The sequence below is a fragment of the Lissotriton vulgaris genome, chromosome 7 (genome assembly GCF_964263255.1).
Source record: "Lissotriton vulgaris chromosome 7, aLisVul1.2, whole genome shotgun sequence".
Classification (NCBI taxonomy): Eukaryota; Metazoa; Chordata; class Amphibia; order Caudata; family Salamandridae; genus Lissotriton; species Lissotriton vulgaris.
The window spans coordinates 184,010,025-184,024,529 of NC_141695.1; the positions used below are offsets into that span (position 1 = coordinate 184,010,025).

General features: G+C 46.1%; 1 protein-coding gene across 1 annotated transcript in view; it reads right to left on the reverse strand.

The window, feature by feature from the left end:
- The window catches only part of LOC147701148 (sialic acid-binding Ig-like lectin 13), a 498,018-nt gene that overhangs the window by 159,954 nt on the left and 323,559 nt on the right, over positions 1-14,505 (reverse strand). Inside the window, exon 3 of the mRNA XM_086929313.1 lies at positions 9,690-10,073. Coding sequence (XP_086785439.1) covers positions 9,690-10,073 — 384 coding nt within the window. The remainder of the gene's footprint in view (positions 1-9,689; positions 10,074-14,505) is intronic.

The following is a 14,505-nucleotide window of genomic DNA, read 5'->3' on the forward strand; positions in this document are numbered from 1 at the left end:
CCAAGCACAGCACCAAAACTGCCTTGATCACTACCACAGACAACATCAGAACCATCCTCAACCAGGGAGAAACAGCAGCCTTGATCCTCCTTGAACTCTGAACAGCATTCTACACTGTAACCCACCACACCCTGATCAAGAAACTACATTAATTCGGGATCCATGGAGATGCCCTCAGATGAATCGCCTCCTTCCTCACAGGAAGAACTCAGAGAATCTGCCTACCACCATTCACCTCAGAACCCAAGAGAATCTTCCTGGGCGTCCCTCAAGGCTCATCCCTCAGCCCCACCCTCTTGAACACCTACATGACACCCTTGGCCAACGTCATCAGAGCCCACAGCCTCAACATCAGATCCTATGCAGATGACACCCAGCTCCTCCTCTCACTTTCGGAAGAACCCTCCACCACTTGAACCAGCTCCTACAACTGCATGAAGAGTGTTGCCAGCTAAATGATGACCAACTGTGTAAAGCTCCACGAGGACATAAAAGAAGTGCTGATTTTTGGGAACACCCTCCCCGCCTTCGAGAGACTCCTGGTGGCCTTCCAAACTTGGCTGCTCACCGACACCGAATGACTAAGCCCACAATCTTGGAATCAGCCTGGACAGCAAACTTACCATGAAAAGACAGATCCATGCAGTCTCTTTTGTCTGCTTTCTCATTGCCCACATTCACTGGAAGGTATTTAGATGGCTCCCTGTCAACACCAGGAAAACTATCACTCAAGTCCTAGTCATCAGCCACCTGGACTATGCTAATGAACTCTACGTAGGAATCACCACCCAACTCATGAAGAGACTCCAGAGGATACAGACTCATCCTGGATCTCCCTAAACAAACTCACACCATACCCAACCTTAAGAAGCTCTAATGGCTCCCTGTCCACAAGAGATGACCCTTGTTTGATGACCATTGTTTGATGAATTGTGAATTGTATCACGTACCCGAAGTGTCGTTTTCAAGGAATTCCCCTGAAAGTTTGGTTGAAGGCGTGTTAATTTTCTGAGCCATTATCTGAGAAATGTTTTTTTATGTGCTGATCATGTTCGGAGTGCAGTTGCTGTGAGAGGAGGCAGAAGATTTCTCTTACCGTAAGAAAAAGGTTAGTGTTAATGATTTAAAATATTATGGTATTGTTTATGATTTGCCAATAGTACTCTAACCATGAATATGCAATGCTGAATTTCTAGAATCTATTAATTAAAAAGTGATTTGTGTATAAAAACTCCTGGTCTTTAGCATTAGGGGACACATTCTATTTTATGGTGGGATCATTCCATTTTTACCGGGGGATACTTCTATTTTGTATTTTGCTGCTGCTGAGATGACTTTGCATTTTTCGTTCTGGGACTATGTCCATTTAAACTAAGTTTTACTTTTTCTGAGTTTGACTCCTGAGGTTTTGCTTAAAGTTGCATAGTTGTGGCTTATTTTTTTGATTATGTATTTATGTATTGAGCATTTATGGCATTTTCATACATTTTCTCTGTACCACATTTAGGAAAAATTCTGTAATAAATCAATTTTTTCCTTAGTTTTGATCTTTAACTCAGGTATTAATGCTTATTTATTGTACTCTGGTAAATTGTGGGGCTTATTTACAAGACCTGCGCGCCACTGAAATATCACTTTTTTTTAACTTTCTGGCTGCACAAAATGCAGATGCAAAAACCACAGTTGATGGACAGAATGCAGAACAATGTCATACATTCACCCCAGTACAGAGATCTGGGCCTAAATCCATCGTTTTTTTGCACTCCACACCACCCCAGTTCAGACATGGCCATATGCAAATCAGTATTCAAGTAAGCTTTATTTCGGTTTTTGAGTTTAAAACCATAAAAGCAGCAAAAAGAAATACATACATGTATATAAAAATCAACAGTTCATTACAATGTTAAGAACGGATATTTAAAACAAACTAAAACCAATCTAGTGAAAAAAACGCATGGTAGACAGAGTCCCCTTTCACCAAGTGTTATAGTTCAATGTTCTGTGGCCAGGGTAAAAATCAAACAAGTCCCAAATAGAAATAGGGCCATCTCCAATTTTGGGCTGGGAAAATCTTAAAAATGGGACAATGTTCCTGTGTTTGAATTTGATTAGTATCAGGTCTCCCGGAATGTCTTTGGGCAACATCCCTAGCCATCCCACTCTCCTGACGCTCAGGATTCCGCCATCTAGGTCAGGTGGCAACGGTCTGTTGTTATTGAGCCAAAAGATGGCTTTATTCAGCAGATCCTGGCTTGTTTCATGTTTGTCCTGACTAAGTTCAGGGACCCCGGAGAGAATAGTCACATAGGGGGCGGCTTCAGGGGGTAAATTCATTCGGTGTCTTCTTTCTTGAGGGAGCCTAATGGCTTTAAGAGGGGGGCGAGTAGGCTTAGAAGTAACTTTACTGCCGCTTAGGATGGGTGTGCTGAGAGAAGGATCAATTGTTCGTTCTTTCCTGTGCTCGATAGACTTGGGGTTCACAAGGTTAGTAGAGAAGGTAGGACGAGAGGGAAGGGCAGTATTTACAGGTGATGGTAGAATCCTTTGTACTATTTGTTCAACATCAGACAACCTATTTCCCAGATCCTGAATTTTTGAGAGCAAAGGTGATAAAGCCGCATTCAACAGTTGCTCAATATGGGCCAGTAGGGTCGATTGGAAGGGGGAAATAGAGTCATTTGATGTGATCACTGTCTTAAGTGACGTTGGTACGCTTGGGTTGACGGAGGAAAAAGAGGGGGTACAACACATTCGGGCGGCATTTGGTGGGGTAAGTAGAAATATCAGGGGCATAGTTTGTGCCACACAAGCCTTTCAGTTCTTCCCAGACAGACATAGTAGTTAGTTACAAAAGGGCCCCAATACGTCACTAAACAAATCACAACGCACAAGAAAAGGGTAAAGTGTCTCTATACCTCATCCTTTGATGGGGCCAAGTGGGGTGGCCCGTCCCGTCCTGCTCAGGTCCTCTGAGGGCCACAGAGGGCCCGCCCTTTGCCCGGGCTTAGCCCCGGGCGCTGACCCGCGCGTGTTCCCGTGACGCGGGGGCTCGCGCTGTCCTTTAGCGCACCTCCGGGGGCGGGACAGGAAGCGCGCCTTCCAAAGCGCAAGAGGTGTTGGGGGATGTAGTCCCCGGTCTGCCGCCTCGCCGCGTCCGTCCAAAGCGGCAGGCTGCAGGCAGCAGGGAGCCTGGAAATGGTGCAGTAGGGCAGTGCTGGGGCTGCGAGGGTCCGGTGCCCTGCTGTGTTGACCCTCCCAGGTAAGTGAGTTGTCTGGCAGAAGTCCCCCGCTCCCCCGGGGCTCGTGCTGTCCTTTAGCACACCTCCGGGGGCGGGACAGGAAGCGCGCCTTCCAAAGCGCAAGAGGTGTTGGGGGATGTAGTCCCCGGTCTGCCGCCTCGCCGCGTCCGTCCAAAGCGGCAGGCTGCAGGCAGCAGGGAGCCTGGAAATGGTGCAGCAGGGCAGCGCTGGGGCTGCGAGGGTCCGGTGCCCTGCTGTGTTGACCCTCCCAGGTAGGTGAGTTGTCTGGCCGAAGTCCCCCACTCCCCCGGGGCTCGCGCTGTCCTTTAGCGCACCTCCGGGGGCGGGACAGGAAGCGCGCCTTCCAAAGCGCAAGAGGTGTTGGGGGATGTAGTCCCCGGTCTGCCGCCTCGCCGCGTCCGTCCAAAGCGGCAGGCTGCAGGCAGCAGGGAGCCTGGAAATGGTGCAGCAGGGCAGCGCTGGGGCTGCGAGGGTCCGGTGCCCTGCTGTGTTGACCCTCCCAGGTAGGTGAGTTGTCTGGCCGAAGTCCCCCGCTCCCCGGGGCTCGCGCTGTCCTTTAGCGCACCTCCGGGGGCGGGACAGGAAGCGCGCCTTCCAAAGCGCAAGAGGTGTTGGGGGATGTAGTCCCCGGTCTGCCGCCTCGCCGGGTCCGTCCAAAGCGGCAGGCTGCAGGCAGCAGGGAGCCTGGAAATGGTGCAGCAGGGCAGCGCTGGGGCTGCGAGGGTCCGGTGCCCTGCTCTGTTGACCCTCCCAGGTAGGTGAGTTGTCTGGCCATATGCAAATCAGTCTGACCCTGTGCAGATCTCACATTACCAGTCGTCGCTAGTGGTCGCTGTAGCGTGAATAGCAGGCTTCACTGGAGATTCACATTGGCAGTCATCATGGGGGCAAAATCTCAGGGCTAATGGGCCCTTTCACAGTTATGAAAAGCCCAATCGTCAGGATTTCACTTTTTTTTTTTGGAGGAGGAGCTCAAACTGATGCAAGCCAAGCCAAGAGTCCAGAACCTTGGAAGACACATCTTAGGGATCAGAAGGTCACTGTAGCAGAGGCCAAGAGGGCTCAGGGAGGTTCAGGTAAGCTTGGCGATTGCAGGGAGGCCTCTGGAGCTCGTTACGTCACTGTAGCTCAAACAGGAGGATATCCATCTAACTCCTGGGGTCAATTGTGTTAGCCTGAGATGAAGGTAAGTATGTCTAGTATTCCTTCTCAGATAGCAAGACAGTCCTATGCATCAGAGCAGTCCTCGGGTAGCAGGGCAATCCTTAATTTGTAATGTCCATAGGTCCATGAGTGTTCTGATGATTGTGTGTGGGGTAAACACTGGTCTACCCCAACATCTGGTTCTGGAAAGTTCTTCCCCTCCCTTGTTAAGTCTCCAAACGTTCTGGGGAGACAACAGGCTGCCGAAATACACAAACCCCAAGAGCAGGGCCATTGACAGTCATGTGACCCAGGACAATAGCAGAAGGCACAAATGGTTAGTACAAGTAGATGCCAAGATTCTAAAAGTGCTATTTTCAGAATTGTGACTTAAATTCTGACTTTACTGTTAAAGAGGTTTTTTAACCTGGGGACTTTGAATAAATGTTCCTTTCATGCAAATGGCTTTCCTCATAACGGGCCGATATCAATAAAAGACTTGAGACTATCTTCAATGTGGACTTCTTGCTAGCCCTACTCTATATACTGTTAGGACCCCATGCTTCCACTCTTCCATTAGACTTACCTGACAGCGTCTTAGCACTACTAGATCTTCTACTAACAGTGGCGAGTACGATAATTCTCTTGGACTTGAAGACTTTAAATAACGTATCATATCATACATGGTGGTCATGGGTCACATATTTAAGAAGCTCACATAAGAGTTTTTCCACCTCTACGGGGAACCCTGTTGCGGTTCAATAATCCATTTGGTACACATGGGATAGTTTCATGGCCATCAGCTAGCACCCTCTTGGTGTTCTCTGCTCTGCTCTCAAACATAAATTGCCATTACCTCCCCTTTTCTCACTGTTGCTCTCCCATATACATGAGCAAGGAAGATGAATACGGAGGAATTAATATCTTATTTATTTTCAATGTAGGACACAATTAGTTTCCTTCACATAAGTATATAATTCTACACAGATCGTTTATGAATTCAACAGACATACATGCCAGTGGACCGATCTCTGACCATAAGTCATTCTAGAATACGTAAATACAAAAACATACAACAATACATGTACATATGACAAAGAGAAAAAAATATATATACAACACTCTATATAACCAATACCCCAACAGGTTATTTGATAGCTATTGTTCACACATTAAGGGGGTCATTAGGATGGAGGATTTTCCGCATCCTCCGGGCCGGCGGAAGCCACCGCCGGCCCGGAGGATGCGGAAAATCCTCTGCGGACCCACCAGGACCCACCGCCACATTAGGATGGCTGGTGGGTCATGGTTTAGGTCCGCAGCTTTTCCGCCGCGGCTGGCTTACAACCGCGGCGGAAAAGCACTAAAATGGTGAAGGTGTCTCTTAGACACCGTCAGCCAGATTAGGATGTGCTTGGGAACATGCTTTTCCGCGGCGGCTTTTCCGCCGTGGAAAAGCATGTGTAACTGCACTGCAGGGGCCCGTTGCGGGCCCCCTAGGTGTAGTGGGGGTGGGGGGTGCACATGGGGGGTAACTATGGTACCCCCCTGCATTTGCGTGGACAAAGCGGCGGGCACCGCGCAGTACCTGCCGCTTTGTGCACGCAAATGCTGTGCATGCATTTTTAACATTGCTGCGGGTGCAGCTTGAAGCTCCACCCGCAGCAATGTTAAAAATAGAGGATGTGACCGCCACCCTGGCGGTCACATCCTAATCTGCACCGAGGGAACGCCGCAGCCCATGCGGACGTTCCCTCATGCTCTGGGGTCGCGGACGGACTCATGTCCGTCCGCGATCCTAATGACCCCCTAAATCTGGGTGATACACTCAGAGGTAGTCCTTACAACACCTGTGGTGTAACACCTCTCTATCCTTTCCACTCTATGTGCTGCCGTTATTACAATAATATTTTTCGATTAATAGAGACTCCTCTACAAGAAACTGTCGACGCGGACGCGTTTCAGCTGTCAATTTATTCTGGCCTCCTCAGGACAAGGGCAATGAAACCAATCTACTATACTAGAATGCGGAGTGAAATTCGCACATAAAACACCTTCTTCTGTCAGGTTACAATCCCTGAATCCAGACACCCTTACTCGGGTTGAACTTCAACCAGCGGTGAAGTCACCTCTTCCGATGGTGACCATCTGCTCCTAACGAACCTTCGTCTCCCGTATAACAACACCATTTCCAAGTGGTGATGCAGTCTGCAACCACAGAAATCCATGTCCTCTCCTTAATGGCGTATCCATGTGTTGCTCTCCCATAAGGTGGCCCTCCCCCCCCCTACTCTTTCTATGTCTCGCCCTCTTTTCTCTTCCAATTCATAATTTAGTTTAGTTATGTGTACTATAACCTTAACCTTCTCCAGCACCCGTATTTGTTAGTGCTATGCATTACTGTTTTGATGAGCTCTATTTAGGAAAATCAATGTTTCCCTTGCCGTTGTAGCCTATCTCCTTCTGCGTGCTGACAAGTTTAAAGCAAACACAGTTTATCTATTTTCCCCTTTCTACAAGGTTGTAGATGGAGGAAATGTATATCTTTACTGACATTAGCATGTTCCTCTAGATTTCATGAATGTATGTGTTGCATGCTCTCTGTTTCATTGTGTTTTAAAGAAAATAATATTTAGAACACAAAGAGGATATTTCAAATTGCAATTAATGTGAGTCTAAACAGCATATTTCCATTTGCTCCCAATTCAAAGTTACCACTTATTTAATATAAAAAGGCAACCCAGTATTAGTCAATGGGAGAGACAGGTCTTGCAGTCGTAAAAAATGACTCTACTCATTTTGCAATACTTGGACGATTAAAACATAAACACACATATCCTACTTTTCAAATAGAATGCACCATGCTCACTGAGCCTTTAGGGCTTGCCTTAAAGTTGACTTATAAGTATTAAAAGGGAAGTAGCAAAAGGTCTATTTTGCCTGGTCAAAATGGTAGTTTAAAACTGTACTACATGATGCGGTAAACAGCCATAACAATGCTGTGAAAACCACGCATGGCTATTACCACAAATCATTTACAACGAACGCTCCTTTAATACGCACGTCCATTAGAACAAATACTTTACCACAAATGTACCTTTACTACGCATGCCTTTACAACTAAATCGGTATGCTTAGTAAATGCATGTTTGTGGCAAATGATTTGTGATAATGGCCATGGCGGATTCGTGATTGAGATGGCTGACTCCCTGGGGTTTTTTGTGTTCCTCGTTTCTGGTACTGGAGTGGGAAAGGAGCACGAGCACCATATGCCCAGCACCATTCTGGCGGAGATGGCGAGCTGACTGCATTCCTAGGGCCTCATTTATGAAGGACTTGCGCCACTGGTGCGTCACATTTTCCCATTTTAAAAGTGACGCACCGGCGGCGCAAGACCTTCATAAATGAGGCCCCTAGTTTCAGCGGCCCTTGGCGGTGCTCTGCGAGGCGGCATGGACATGACATGTGGCTGCCCGGGAAGAACACACACGAGACTCTGGTTCCTGGAACCAGATCTATCAGTCTAGCTGTGGCGGTGAGTGCGCAACACTACGCATGGGGGAAATTGCGGTCCATTGACAAGTAGGTATGAGTTTGGGTTAATTCTTCCCGTCCTTGCGCAGCTGCTGGAAACCCCCCTCGAGGACTGGCTCATGCTTAAGGAGGGCGCCGACTCAGGCTGTTTGACCCGTGCAGCCCGAGGGAGATGTATAGTTTAAAAGTGACTGAAAGTCCCTGTCAGAATCGACTTTTAGGGGCACCGGGTTTGGGTGCTTATGTCTCGCATGTCTTTACCAACCATGTCTTTACAGCAAAATATTCGCTGTAAAGGCTTGTATGGTAAAGCCATATGTGGAAACCTTTAACAAGCATATGTTTTTATCAAGCATGCTTTTACAACGAATTTCGTTGTAAAGGCATGGGTGGTAAACGTACATTTGTTATGAAAATATGCATGGTAAAGGTTTGCGATGTCATGGCATTAGCGGTAGGCATGCATTACATTGAAATGTGATGTAATGGGATGCTTCCACACAATGCAGGGTTTGGCCTGAGACATCCTTTAAACGGCTGCTGTAGAGGGTGACAAAATGTGCGATGCAGGGCAACTAGTAGCATTTAGGTTACAGGCCTAGGTACACCTGAACATGGGCTACTATGGGAATTTACAAGGGCATATTATCAAGCCCATTATCGACGCTTTAGCAGCAGTTTTCTGCCGGTAAAGCAGCGATAATGTTAACGCTGTTTCTTGATAATATGCCCCCTATTTCCATATACCAGGGAGTTAGAAGTAATTTAAATATGCTAATTAGGTACAGACTAAAAGCAATATGCTTAAAGGAGAGAACACACGCATGTTAGCACTATTAAAGTGTGCAGATAAAGCCAACAAAAAAAAAATTAGCAATTCAGGCGTAGAGGAGGGAATACGTTTGGGGGAAACGCACACCAAGGATGTCAGATGTAACATACTGTCCGTTGAGATCATCATAAATATTTGAAATGCAATAAAATGTATTGAGCTTATTTACAAGCCCTTTGCGCCACTTTTGCGTAATTTTTAACATGGAAAATGACGTAGGGGTGGCGCAAAGGACTTGTAAATCTGCCCCTATATGTTTTCGTTTCACTTTGCTTTGGTCAGTGCGCCAATTTTGTATTATGCAATTAGTAATTATCCAAAGCATGTTGAGCTGGCGTGTTATTTGTGCCCCGGTTTGGTCCCCCCCCCCCCTGCACCAGGACTGAGGGGCATATTATTAAGAACAGGCGATAAAACTATCGCCGCTTTATCAGCAGGAAACTACCGCTAAAGCGGCGATAATGGGTTTGATAATATGCCCTTGTGAATTCCCATAGAAGCCCAGGTTCACACCAGAACCTGGGCTGCTATGGGAATTCACAAGGACATATTATCAAACCCATTATCGCCGCTTTACCGGCAGTTTCCTACCGATAAAGCGGCAATAATTTTATCGACGGTGCTTGATAATATGCCCCCTTGTTATTTGTATTATTTGTCAGGAAGAGGTTTCACGATTGTTGATTTTATTAAGCACAATTAATTCAGATATTTATATCCGCCCCGGCCTTTACACTATGCTTTCCCTTTGCTCCTGTAAAAAAAGCATAACTGTTCATTAGAATGTGTTTTGTTTCTGCTTCCCTCTGGCTGAAGCTGACATCTGTTACCGTTTAGAACTTGTTAACGTTGAACTTCTGTCCATATACACGGCTGTGACTGTGAGAGTTAAGAGGATAGACGAAGAGGCCACTACTCACCCACTACTGTGACACGGAGAGGAAAAATACTATAATGAAATTTAATGCGACTGTTTTGACGATGTTCATATTTGAAGTAGTAGTTTCTTCCATCCGATCTCCTGACGTCATCGATCCTGAGAGAACAGTCCCTTCTCATCGGATCTCCCACCAGCTTGAAGCGCCCTCTCGTGTCCGCGCGGATCTCTCTGGTTTCATCGTTTGAAGCCACGGCCGGGGCGGGGTTGCTCTTGTCACCTTGAATGAACCAGTATCCGCGGGGGCTCTCTGCTGCCTCCTCCGTCGGCTCGATGGTGAACTGGCAGGGAATGAGGACGCACAGGCCTTCTTGGACCGTGACGGGGCTGACCGTCAGTGTATAATCTTCAATGGCACCGAGGACTCCTGCGGAGACAAGAGCGGCAGGAAATGTAAAATGAATAATAATGTGAATTAGAGGAGAGAAGTAGCGAGCGGAAAGGGACAGAAGGAAACACAATCTAAAATACAAGGGGCCTCATTTATGAAAAGTGACGCATCGCTGCGTGAAAACAGTGATGCGTCACTTTTCATTGCCCCATCCTTGCGACACCAATGATGCGTCATATTTACTGTATGACGCATCATTGCGCAAGGAGTTACAGATACGTCAGTATTTCTGACGTATCTGTAAGCGCAAAAGTGACGCATTGCTGGAGTGTGTCACAAAAGTGACGCAACTCCACCAATGCGTCCTTTCACCTGGGGAAAGCCCCATGTGAAAGGGCCTGTGTCAGTCTTACGCCTGCTGTGAGGCAGGCGCAAGATTTTGAAGGCAACAGCGTCCTAAAAGTGACGCAGTGAAATGATTTCACTGCGTCACTATTACGAGGCTTTTTGCAGGGGAACGCCCCCTCTGCATACATTATACCTGACGCAGGTATAATGTAGCGCAGGGGTTTACAAAGTGACGCATCTGCTTAGATGCGTCACTTTGTAAATAGTGTGCAACAGCAGGCATGTTTTACGCTGCCGATGCGTCACAAAAAGTGACGCATCGGAAGCGCAAAACTGACGTACGGCCTCATAAATGAGGTCTTGAAAAGAGGGGCACGAGAAAGCAAGGCCTGCACAAATTGAACGTCTTTATTCGTGTATAATTTTCTACAATGACAATTGTATTGAAATGCGAACGCAAAAACAAATAATGTACACACATTAAAACATTAGAAAGGACACTTGTTAATACTGACTGCTGCAAACAGGTGCGTCTGTGAGGCAGAGAAACGTTTGTTTTCAGGCACTTCCATGTCTGTACGGAGCTCGCTGCCACTAAATACTCGCTTTCTGCACACACAGGAAACATGCACAAACTCTTCCACCTACCTCAGTAAAAATCACATCCATATTGGAGATTCCCTTTATCGTACTGTAACTGATGTTCTAAAACGGTTTCTGCAAAGCGCCTAACATTCCCTAAGGTGTTGCTGTCCTATACAACAGTTGACTGCATTTTAAAAACAAGCATATTGCAATGTAATAGGTCTCGCATTGGTGAGAGTTTAAGCTATTGGCATTGTGAATGACAATGCCGTTTATTTATGTATTTTGAAAATTAAGACATAAATAAAAGGCATTGTCATTTATAATGCCAATAGCTCAAACTCTTGTAAATGCGAGACCTATTTTATTTCAAAGAAGCGTCCGCCATTGTTCGAAGTGCGCTGAATGTTTCAGTAAAGCACGTCGTGCCTGCAGTAGGAGAAACTCATTAAAGAAAATAGTGCTTACAGACTAAATAAGATGTACTGGATAACAACAGAAGTAAAAAAGCCAGTCCTCATAAGAGGTTACAAATGAAGACAAGGCGGTACTACGGAGGGACCAACAAGCCTAATAACGAATCAGAAGCCTGCATACAACATGCCTCGCAGACCAGCGCATGCCCCGAAGACCAGCACATGTGCTAGCCAGGCTCGACCTAAAAATGGGTGGTTTTAATATTAATAGAGCACTATCATGTTACAAAAGTGGCCCTCAGGCCCAATGAGCAATTGTGCCACTTTTAATGCTGCTGAAATAATTTCTTCTCACAGAAGAAAGAGCCCAAATGTTTTCTACAGCCAATACTGTAAATCCAATCACATGGGTGCACATTTTTCATTTCCACAATCTCAAAGGGATTGTTAGAAATTGGATTTCTGGTTGTCTGAGACTTGCGCAAAAGCCAGGCAGAGACCACCACTCTAGTCAGGGAAAGGGAGTTACCCACCAAAGATAACCTCTGCTCACCCCCTCGGTGGCTTAGCACGAGCAGTAAGGCTTATCCCGGAGGCAATGTGTAAAGCGTTTGCGCAACACACACGTGCAGCAGCAACACACTAGGCACACCATGAAAAGGAACTCCAAACAAGGTCATATATAAAAATAACAACAACAAAAGGTATCCAGGAGTCCCGACCCAGTGTTTTACTCGAGACTTACCACTATGTGACTTAGACTGTGTGAATTCAAGTGTTAACCAACATTCAGTATGCAACTTGGGCAGGAATTATTCCCATCAGTTGCCGCTCTGTACCACCATTATTTCATCATTTGGGTCCTCCATACCCTGGAGTTTGTACACAGAACCGGTCACACTGTGAGTGGTGTGAGGACTATGTGAGTAAGGGGACCGATGTCATATGTGTTTGTTGGGTGGTGTCTTAAAAGTGATGTCGACAAGGTTTACACTTTAGGGAAGCAGTGCAGTGAGGAAAAAGTGAAGGTGAGTAAAATTAGGTGGACCTGAGTAGAAAAAATGGTTTATTGGTTTCTCTCAGACCCCTAAGGCTTAAAAACAGGTGAAAAAAGTAGATTTAACAATATATCTACATGCAAGTGGTCAACATGTTTCTGCATTTACCAGGATTGTCCCTATGCATTCTTCAGGACCATGATATTGCTACTGCTTGCTTTCATAAGTGAGAAATAAAATTTAAAATGGAAAATTTCACCTTAAAATCAGGTGTAGAATCTCCGCCACAGTCTAAAAACAAGTCACATAAGAAGAAAAGAAAAGAGAAAAACAACATGGAATTATGGAATGCACTATAGACATTGCGCTATTCCTGTGTTCACGTATATGCATTTTGCACGAACATGGTAACACTCACCCAATACTTGTGGGGAAGGCGCCTCACCTCACCTGGCAGGAGCTCAGGTAAAATAGGAGCACTGCTCTGTTAGCAAAAGAACAATAACAGGGACATTCAACCGTTTCAGTAGGACATAGCAAGAGAAAACTGGGTTCGTTAAAAATATACTCGGTATCAGACCGAGATCGAGAATTCTACGTGTAACAATAGGGGCCGTTGCGAGGTATAGCCATGTACGCTGCCCGTATTGTTGCTCGAGAAGGACTACCACATGCACTCACCTCTCCGTCAGTGTCTCCAAACGTCCCTCTGGGCTCTTCTGGGGAGGCACTGAACAAGGGAAATGGGCGGGTATATCAGTGGAGATTATTGGGCGAGTGTGATGTATGATGGGAATTGTAGTTCCTCGATAGACGGTAAACAGTGGTATTGGTTTTTTGAGGAAGACTGTGTATGTTATAATGACATCCATGGTATAGGTTCGTTAAGACCATCCTTGTCACTATTCAATTTGTACACCCATTTTTGCTCAATTCTGAATAGAAATTTACCGACATCTGGACAGTGATCGGGTATTGTGGGCTGCTCTAAACTAGTCCATTGGAATTCGCTCGGCCCATGTCCTTTCTCCAAGAAGTGTGCTGTTAAGCGAGTCGTTGTTTCCGACAGCGGACTGTACTTTTGTGTTCTCCAATTCTTATTTTAGTTTTGCGGGTTGTCATGCCGACGTACCTCTTTGAACACGGGCACGTGATCATATAGATCGTGTTTTCGCTGTTACAATTGGTGAACTTGCGCTGTTGCCAAGGGCGCGTTGTTCCGATGTCAACACTGGTGGTTCTCGTGGTTTGGGGGCATGCCGAGCAGTTGCCACAGGGGTGGTGTCCTTGTACAGGTGGCATGTCCCATAAGGTACCGATCTGTCGTGGTGTTTTATTTTTAGGTCTGGTATGGACCAAGTGGTCTCTTATGTTTGGTCCTCTCTTGAAGGCAAAAAGGGGTGGCGGTAGAGTGTCTCCACTGGTGTTTAGAATAGACCAATGTTTTGTTATGATCTTTCGCACTTCATTTGATCTTGTATGGAACGTGTTAACAAAAGTCATCCTCTGGGTCTTTTCTTTTTGAATGGCAACCTCCAGAAGGGCTTCTCTATTATTGTTAGAGGCCCTTTTCTTGGACTGGCGGATAATCTTTGCCGGATATTTCTTTTCTCGCAAAAATTTGGAGAGTGTCCCAGAATGTTTCTCAAATGATTCTTTGGTTGAGCAGTTCCTTTTTATTCTGAGAAATTGCCCAAATGGCAAATTTTCTCTTAAAGATCTCGGATGGCAACTTTCAAAATTGAGCAGCGCGTTGCGTGCCATTGGTTTCCTATATAGTTCTGTGTTGAGCCCCTCTTCTGTGACTACAATGAGAAGGTCTAGGAAAGGCAATTCCTTCTTGCTGAATTCCAAGGTGAATTTCAGAAATTGATTGCAATTATTCAACCAGCTGTGAAATTCTTGAAGGCTGGTCTCTGAGCCCCTCCATACAACAAGGATATCGTCTATGTATCGCTTCCAAAGTCGGAGCGATACATAGTGAGGATTGTCTTGATGCAGGATTTTAGTTTGTTCCAGAGCATGGACGTATAAATTCGCCAGGCTCGGCGCAAAAACGCTGCCCATGCTGGTGCCAGACGTCTGGAGGTAGATGGTATCCTCAAATTTGAAGTAGTTTTC